The following is a 9,993-nucleotide window of genomic DNA, read 5'->3' as shown; positions in this document are numbered from 1 at the left end:
GTCCTTCTCCTCAGGACAGCTTTCTCTCAAACAATGGCTAATAGTCAGGATAATACTCATAGGCTTTAAAGGGAACTTATTCCTGCTTTTTTTTTTTCCAACATAGACAAGATTAACTGCAAAATCATTCCATTCTATGAAAGTGGTTAAAGACTTTTTTTAAAAGGGAGGCGGGAAGCAGAGGGAATAAAAAGGGAAGATGGGAAAGGGGGAAAAAAGAGGCAGGGAAAGGAGTGTAAAAAGGGAAGAAAAGGAAAAGATGACTTTTTCTTACTATTTGCTCTCTTTTATATTAATGTGAAATAAAGTTAGGATTTTTTTTTTAATTTAGTTTATCGAACAAGACAGAACAGATCACTGAGCATGTGGCTGAGCTGTGTATCTCAAAAGGTGTTGCAAAGGCAACTCACATGAAGCACCTCAATCGAGACACCAATACACATTCTTTCTATTGTTCAATCAACAGTTTATATAGCCATTTCAAAGCTTTGTGAAAGCACAGGTTGCTATGAAGGAAAACCCTATATGCAGGGATTACCTGTCAAAGTTCTCATGCCAAATCCTAACCACAGATGCAATTTTACAGGATTGGACAGAGTAAAATGTGTCCCTTTTATTGGAAAATTAGCTAAAATAACTCTTCAGAAAAAATGTTTTACTATGGTAATAATGGTCAGTTCAACCTGGTTTTCTTGTCTGTCTCCTGTTGATCACGTACAACCACTTTGTATACATCTGAGCCTTACCTAAATAATCATGTTCACTTACAATTCAACCATTTTAGGTACAGGCGTTAAAAATTCTCCTGTGCAAACTCACTAGAGGTTTTTTACTATACTACTGTACCTATAAGACAGTTATGATGATCATACAACAACTGATAACTAGGATTAACTTAATTAGCAGTATAATTTTCCAACAATTCAACAGAATTTATTTCACAGAGGAGAATGTCCTACCTGGATTATTGTTAACATTATTTTTGGGTGGTCTAGGCGTTGGTTTGGGAAGGGTAGTTTCATTCAATGCTTTACTAGCAGCAGCATGTTGGGCTTTTTTAATACTGCTTCCTTCAGCTTCCCAGGTCTGTTCTCCAAGAGTCAGCTGCACTGTGAACATCTTCAAAGACAAAGAACAAGTAAACACTGGCAAGATTATCACCGTGGATTAGACCAATCTGTATAAAAACTTCCAGGGCTGAAGAGAAATCATGCTCTCTCTTTATTATATTCAACTCCCAGAGAACACATCTGATTCTTACAGAGATCAGTGAGTCCTTATCAGTAGGCAACATGTGGCCTTTCAAATGACAAAGTAAAATAGCATAATGTTAATGTCAACTATCAAAGAACAGAATAGTATTTAAACCAAGAAGTAACAACTGCAAACTGATCCTCTGCTCTTGGAAGACTATATATAGGTCAGTTGAGACCACATTTCTTCACACGTTTGAATGCATTTGGTCACTTTACCTGTAGAAAACAGGTAAAGAATTATACTTAAAACAATAAAAGCAATAATTCTGAATGGATACAAATGACTGCACATCTTCAAAGCAGTGGAGAATTTGGCTCAAATAGTTTTATCCAGTGGAAGAATTTCTCACACCACCCGACTGTGTATTGTTAGGACAGTCACACTCAAATATGTTCAAAAACATGAAGTAGGAAAGAAATGTAGTATTATTTTGTGAATGAAACTGCAGTTCTTTAATGTGGACTCTGTAGTGAAGACTGGAACTGTAAAAATTTAGAGTTCAGCAATGAACTACTGATAAAGAACATTTCAAAATCTGCAATGAAAGATTATTTCAAGCCATATCTATGCTGTGTAATCCATGAAGATGAAACTCTGCATATTTAAGATATTAGAGTCTATCTTCTGTATGATATGTACATGCTTTGTTTAAATTTGAGCATCTAAGAACAAGAGGAGAAAGAGTAAAAACTCAATGTCTTTTCCATATCAATCCTATACCTATCAAGCAGGATTTAACAGTCAGATACACACAGTAAACTAACATATACCTACTTCACAAAACAGACTAACTTTCTTGAGGCAACATAAAGAAATCTACATATTACTGTGAGCAGTATATAAAGTAAAATTTCCATTGATAGTCATCTGCTCTCTAATTTTTACAGTTATTTAAACTTGCTAGATCCAGGACCGGGTATCTACAGATGAGCAGGATGAGCAACCATTAAATTTACCTTTACATATATTTTCACTTAGCACGTACTTGCGAACAAGCATTTGAATACAAGTATGTCTGTGCCTCCCAACTCAGCCCTAATGCACACATGCACACAGTGCATATGAACTGAATGCTGTAAATACATACTTGTGTCATAATTACAGGCTTAACTTTTGGCCTACAGTAACTTCCAGAAGCACAGTGCAAGTCCCTGCATCACCGTTCCTATCGCCATGTCATTTTCTCCACAGCAGACAAGGGGTAAGAGGGAAAGTCTCTTAATACTACATCCTGTCAAACCCTACCACCACCCGAAAGCTCAGCTGGGTATTAGAGCTAAATAACCATAATTATATAAATTACCTATAAACATACATCCTTATTACTAAAAGAAGTGAAATTTAATTTCTGGATCTGGAGTTTATATGGTTCATGTTTTGCAAGAAAGTATCAGTGCAGTATTTTTATAGAAGGAGAATAATCATGAATTTCAATTAAAATATGTTGAATAATGGCTACTTATCTACCTATAACTTTTCTCTTTGTGCTCGGAGCTTGCTCAGTAAATTTCTATGGTGAGAGCTTTAACGTCTCACTTAGCCCATCTGACAAAAAACTCCTGCAAAGAACCCCACATACGGTAGCACGTGGGAATTTAATTAAAGGAATAAAACCGCCTAAAACCAAAATCTGGAGCAGCCAGTGAAGTACTCAGGTTCTACAAGATCCAAGCTGACAGTTCTGCTATGGATTGAGAAGCATTTCCCACAAATTTTCCAAGGAAGTTTGTATTCCTTATGTTCAGCTTTATTACCTGATGACCAGAGAGGGGAAATGCAAAGGCCACCATGCTTTGTGCTTGTTTTCACTCTGCTGTGTTCCTAAAGTCGGTCTCCCTTAGCTCTGGCAAGTCTTTCCTCCTCACTTTTTCTGCATGGAAAACCTTCTCTCTTCCTGCACGGCATTCTGAAGTGCTATGTCCCTTACTCCCTTCCCTCTTTTTTCTACCACCATCCGCTTTCTTTCACCACTGTTGCTTTTAAATTTGTCTCCTTGGATGCCACTGATACGGAAGCACAGAAGAAATTATCAATGTACTGACTAATGTACTCCAAAACATCGTTTATGCTAACAAAGGCTTTTTGACTTCTCTGATAATGAAGAATCCACCTGGAGGGCAGACTCCTAGACAGCTAACTGCTGTCTCTCCCAGCTCCACTTTTAGTTTCCCATTTCACCCCACAACTGACAAAACTTACTTTCCAGAGACAACTAGGAAAAAAGGATATAAAAATTAACTAGCATTTCTGGTCATGATGCAAACAGCTGTCTTGTAGAGCGTGTCTCTGAAAATCATCAAAACCACTAGTGGACAGGAACCAAATGTGTGTAGGAGGAAAGCAACGTGAGACACTCCTTCAGTGGCAAACAGCAGCAGCATTACATCCTTAAGGTCATGCTTTCTAGGACAAACTCCCTTCTGTTTCACATATTCTACCAGGCATATCATTACGTTATTAGCAAGACATTATACTAAACTGCTAACACAGTCACAAGAATTTCTATGTCTCTGCTTTTCATAGGTCAAAGGCACACAAGTCTGTATAAGCTTGTTCTTCATCCCCTTCCCTCCTTTGTTGTTCTCCATTGCTGCACAGGTCAAAATTAGACTTTATTCTTCTGCACAACAGTCTACAGAGAACATACCTTTCTTGCTTTTTTGACCGCTAAGAGCATAATTAAAAATAACAAGAGGTAACCTGAAAAATTAAGAAACACATTAAAAATCTGACTTTCAGAAGTGCAACTAATGCAGGCTCAAGTCACGTTAATGATATTAGCTTCTTTAAAAATATTAACAAATATATGTAAACTTTCTTACTCTGCTAAAACTTAAAGTATAGTATTAATGTAATGTAACTCAAATATCTCTACTGCTGAGGAATATGAATGTCCAAACCCTCACCTTCTAGTACAACACTTCTTATCTCACAATAATAAAAAAAAGGTAACAAAATAAATATACAACACAACAGTGAAAAGTCACAGAAAGCACAACAGATTTAACATGCTGTAACCTAAGCCCAACCAACCAGTCTGTCCTGTGGTGCCAAATGCTTCCAAGAAGGGGAAAAAGACTCCAATTTCCATTGTCAATGAGGGATCCTAAAAGCTTGCTGATTCTCAGCAGCCCTGCACCTCCCGACATCGTTTCCACGAGCATAAAGGATGTATGAACACCAGCCAAACCAGAAGGTCCGTGATATGCATCAACTCTGGACTAGCTGACAACACAACACCCAACTGAGAAACAAGGGGCAACAGCAGACAGCCCACGACTAGCTGAAACTGTTACTAATCTGCAGTGTGATCCCACTGTTGTACAGCCTTTTGCCACTCTAAAAATACTGAGTACAAAGCAGCAATTAATTCCCCCTTTTTCTCTCTCCCCGAGTTTCTCAGGCTTTTTTCTCCTCTCCCACACTGGTCCTAGTAGGGACAGAATTCCAAATTATATCTGAAAATTATTATCATGAGAATACCCCTCTGTGACATCATCTGAAAGCATCTTAATTTGTACTGACAAAATTAAGTTGGATATCCAAATTGATATGAGACCTGACCAAAATTAACTGTCAGTTCACTACAAATTTGAATGCTATAATCATATTAGGAGTCCCAATATCACCAATATCATCTTGAAGCTGCACAGAATTTAAAGGGAAGAACGGTAATAAAATTTGTGTGCTGTAATGGAAGATCCAAAGGCACAGTAAAAACAGCATCAACTTTATGGACACAGAATCGTATCGATAAGCCCTTTAGGACATGCCATCAAGTAGCTCTGTCACCATCTGCACTACCATGGAACAAACGCAGAGGTAGCCAACAGAGGCACTCCGACTGGGGAGAAGGATTCGTGCAGCTTGAACAGCAAATGCTCCATAATGATTAGGAAAGGGAGGTGATACCCTGGAAAGACCTTCACAAGGTCTTTATAGAGACCAACAAATGCAAAGTCAGAGGTGGAAATCAAAGCAAGGTACAAAACGATCTACACACCCTCAACAGAAATACAGACACACTTTCTGAAAGCAAAGTGAAAAGAAAGCAAAATAAAGAAGAGTAAGAAAGCCCTTACACTAGCAATGTGGCTGTGTTTGACAAGCGCACTCGTCCAGACCATGACATTATCTGTTCAGCATTTAAGGTACGGCTCATCACCTGGAACTGTGACCTTACCTTGGCATGAGCAGGCCCTCTTTCATTCAGAAGCTTATACTGGGGTTGAATTCTATTGAAACGGGCTAACTCATTTACCAGACACATTGGAGTTTTCTCTTTGGGGTTTGCCATGTTATCTTGGAGAGGAGCTGTAAATAAAGAGTCTGTAAAGTTTTTGTGGAGAAATGTATTCTTCACAACTTCGCAAAGCTTTGCAAAAGCAGCAGCATGCTTAGAAAAGAAAATACTTTGGCTAAAAAATAATTTCTGCACATAGGCTAAATACAATGTTTAAATACCATTTACATATTAATCATATCAGAATATGCATTTTACAATTACCACTTTGATTACATGCAATCTAAAAGAAATACAACTGTTTCTTTTCCAAAATGTCTCTATAAAAGATGGCAGTGTAGGAGGACAAACACGTATTTTCTACGTCACCAAAGTTTACTGTCGGGAGTATACTGGTTCCAGGAACTGACTACTCTTTCAGAATGGTTTCTCGACACTGAAGCAGAAGTGGATAGCGTAAGGGTTGCAAGATAAATACAGCAGATGAAACCCTGTGATCCCTACTTGCCTCTCCCCTGTGTTTCAGAATTTCCTCACAATAATGAAGTCACTCTCAGAGCACTCCCCAGAGAACACCTTTCACCCCTCTTTAAGGATTCTGTTCTGCTTTTCTCAGACTACTTACTTCACATATACTGCCTTACTATTTTTCACCCTTCTGCTATTTCTTTTCAAACCTATTTGTGTTTATCCCCAACACACCCTGTCATTTCTTGCTTTATTTTTTTAGGATAAAATTTCTCTATTTTATACCCAGTTCAGTGTAGGAACTACAGCATTATTAGGCTACAAAGGAAGCACCGAATACTGCCAAGCAGTCTGAAGACATTTTGTTCTAGGGAAGAGAAACACACTTGGACACCTTCCTGCACCACGAAAACTTCTCTATAAAAGATACACTCAGAATTTGACAAAACAGATATGTTCTTTTCTGGGCTTTTACATCACGGACTAACACTGCACTGTAAGTTTGAGCTCAGTTAAAGAAACGAAACTTAGTAACCAGTCTGTTTAGTAAAAATATTTTTCTATGGGATTTTTTTTTTTAATTTTAATTCTCTTTAAGTCCTAACCTTTTTTGTTTTTCTTTTAATTCTTTTAATTAATTAACAAGTTCATCAAAACACATTTATTTGAACACCTAAGAAGATATACCTGGGCCAACTTACCTGGTGAGTTGCTAGAAGGTGCAGGATCCACAAGGCCGGCAGCAGGACTGCTACAGCTGGCAGCTGATTCTGAAATGGATCCGTTCATTGAGGATGGCAGACCCAGTGTGTTTGTAGTTGTAACTGGTAGGGGTAGCACCATAGGGGACATGGTAGGTCCGGACAGGTTTGCTGTAGTCTGCATCTTCACTTGTGCCATTGCCTACCACTGCAAGAAACAAATTATTATGAGCAGGGCACTTTACATTTTGAATGTCAAATAACAGCAGCGATATTAACAACACTTCCTTTTTGGTCCTGGATCTGGGTCACAAAACTATCCACAAAATTCATGCCTCTGCGAACATTGCTTCCCAACTGATACACAGAGAAACGGAGCTCACGGCCAAAGAACATCACCGTAGCAGAACCCACACACCCTGACTCCCACTGTTGCTCATCTGTGGGGTGATCCTGGCTGAAATACAGCAGGAAGAATGACGATTCTAGAATAAATTTCTATGTCATTATTCTGCATATGAGCTTAGCACCTGCCAGTTTCTTCGGGAGAAGGAGTCTTTGCTACAAGCTGCCATAGCAATCTTCTGCAATAGTTCTTCCAGTAAAGTGCACACAAAATACCAAATAAGCCATATGAGAAAATCCTTATTTTTTCTGCCTGTTACCAAACTAGAAAAGAGGAAAAAATAAAAGAGAAAACAAACAAAAAAAGAAGCAAGTTCTGAAAAATCACTGCTTATCCAGTCAACAGGTGGAGCACTTCAATCCTTGTACAAATTACTAACACAGGTACCAGGATTTCCTAAACTAGCCCTTAATCCAGTGCCTAAAGCATTTACCTGGAATATGCCAGGTACTAATTATCTCTCTCCCTCTGCCCAAATGAGCTTCCTTATTACCAATACTTATTCCCTGGTTAAGCCTCCACTCACAACAAAGCAGGTTCAGGGCATGGCTCCTTCATAATATTCACCACTCCGTGGCAAAAGTTTGGCTACCGGCAAAAACTCTTGCAAAAACCATATGGGAGCACTTTAGAGGCCAGCAGGCACTCCAGGCAATCCACTCAAATAAACGAGGAGGCAGTCCTTCTCAGTCCCCAGGAAAAGTCTTGGGCTTCTCCTTTTGGCATCAGGAGAAACAGGGTGATGATTTTCATTCAGTGGCAGGGACATAGACTGTGTTTTTTAGGGCCCATACACATGATATGATCTGTACAGCACAGATAGAGAGATAAAACCCAAAACAACCAACCAACAGCCTGGGGACCTCTCCCAGCAGCAGCTCTGATCCCTCTGGCTAAGGCAGAGGACAGCAGCCCCGCTCTCCCCCGTCACGGGCAGCAGCACCCTTACCACAAACCTCTTGGCTGGTTCTGCTGGGGTAATCCTCTCATCCTAAGCAAAAATCCCATCCCACAACTGAAAAACTTTCTAACTAAGGTCTTATTGAAACAACTACAACTATATAAGAAATTCTGATTACATCAGTATTTTTGCCTCCCCACAAATCCATTAAAAAAATCCAAGTATCTCTACTCAGAGGGACAGTATTGTTGGATTAAGATCCCAAATCACTCGATAGAGTGCAACTACTTTGGGACAGTTGCAGTAGTATAATGAAAACAATAAATCCTATTACTATGACTCTGTGGTTTGGAGAAGAGATTTGGACTGGAATCCACTTTAGCTACTGAGGAAAGACAGACGACCGATTTAAGTCTCTGCAAAGACCAACGTAAAAAAATTAAAAATGAAGTTGAGATGTGATCACTTGCCCTCTTCATAAATATCATAAGTAACATGCTAATAGTGACAGATTTTTTAAAATGTATACGCACTCAGCAGAGATATATTCAATATTTGATGTGTTCAAAAATATGGGCTAAATTCAGGCTGTAAAATCCTACCATCACTTAACGGCAAAGGTCACACAATACAGCAGTATTTTACAAGGGCCTAACCTAAGGACTGAGAACGTGGATAACTAAAATTCTTTGGTATACTACATGTTTAATTCTGATTTTAAATATATTAGTATAGATCAGGATGAATTCCCAAAGTTTCTTAAATGTAAACATCAAAGTCAATTATGACAGAATCAGGACATATTAATTAAACATCATCACAACAATTAAAGTTTAAGAAAATCCCTAGAGTATTACAGTGTTTTAGCTTACAAACATGAGTATGAGAAAGCCGTCACTCATACAGGACTCTATGAGACACTACTGAACACCAATCCTTAGGCTCTGCCAGTTGTTAACTATCCTTTCAGCTTCCAGTATTTTGAAAGTTTATTCCTCTTTTCACGAAAGCAGAACTTACTAATAACAAAATGCAATAATGTGTTCTCTGATCACTCACGGAGATGCTCAGAGGGCTGGAGCACCTCTGCTATGGGGACAGGCTGAGAGAGTTGGGCTTGTTCAGCCTGGAGAAGAGAAGGCTCCGGGGAGACCTTATAGCACCTTCCAGTACCTGAAGGGGCTACAAGGAAGCTGGGGGGGACTTTTTACAAGGGCCTGTAGTGACAGGACAAGGGGTAACGGGTTTAAATTGAAAGTGGGGAGGGTTAGATTAGATATCAGGAAGAAGTTCTTCACGGAGAGGGTGGTGAGGCACTGGAACAGGTTGCCCAGAGAAGCTGTGGATGCCCCATCCCTGGAAGTGTTCAAGGCCAGGCTGGATGAGGCTTTGAGCAACCTGGTCTAGTGGAAGGTGTCCCTGCCCATGGCAGGGGGGTTGGAACTGGATGGTCTTTAAGGTCCCTTCCAACCCTAACTGTTCTATGATTCTACTGTATTGTTGTTCTAAAAAGATAAAGAGTAGGATCCTTTTCTACCAAGGATTAAAAAAGTCAGTTTGATAGTAATATCAAGGAACTGTAAAAATGAACAGGATAATGTTCAGGAGAAAAAAGACACTCAAATGTCCTACAGTAAAGTAGGTAGGAAATTAAATTGTGAAATAAGAACCTATGATAACATGTTAGATCCTGGGGTTCTCTTACATTTCTAAACCCGCAAAACTCCTACAAGAAACTACAACGAATTTGTAAATTAATCTGTATAAACAAAGATGCCCAGGAAGGAAATATTATTGTAGGGACTAACACGACATACAGAGATAATAAACTTATAATCAGTTCTAAAAAAACACTAGCAGAGACAGACAAGAGAGAGAATAGAGCTGATACAGTGCTGTCATGTCATTTTCACACTGCCAAGCAAATAATCTTTGATGTCAAGACTGAAAGTCAACAAAAGCTTTATGTTCCATCTTTTCTTTACATTTTTTACATATATACCAATGTTCTACTGTT

At 38.9% G+C, this 9,993-nt stretch overlaps 1 protein-coding gene across 1 annotated transcript; it reads right to left on the bottom strand.

Annotated features, from left to right (window-relative positions):
- Positions 1-959: 959 nt before the first annotated feature.
- Positions 960-6,880, bottom strand: LOC104510275 (double-stranded RNA-binding protein Staufen homolog 2-like; the record flags this gene model as incomplete). The annotated part of the gene is made up of 3 exons (XM_010152463.1): positions 6,670-6,880; positions 5,441-5,571; positions 960-1,119 (listed from the first exon to the last, which is right to left on the bottom strand). Coding segments are annotated over exons 1-3 (490 nt in total), but the record flags the coding sequence as incomplete, so codon positions are not given.
- Positions 6,881-9,993: the final 3,113 nt, after the last annotated feature.

Source organism: Eurypyga helias, unplaced genomic scaffold, assembly GCF_000690775.1.
Source record: "Eurypyga helias isolate BGI_N326 unplaced genomic scaffold, ASM69077v1 scaffold36195, whole genome shotgun sequence".
Lineage (NCBI taxonomy): Eukaryota > Metazoa > Chordata > Aves > Eurypygiformes > Eurypygidae > Eurypyga > Eurypyga helias.
This window is presented reverse-complemented; position numbering and strand designations above follow the sequence as displayed.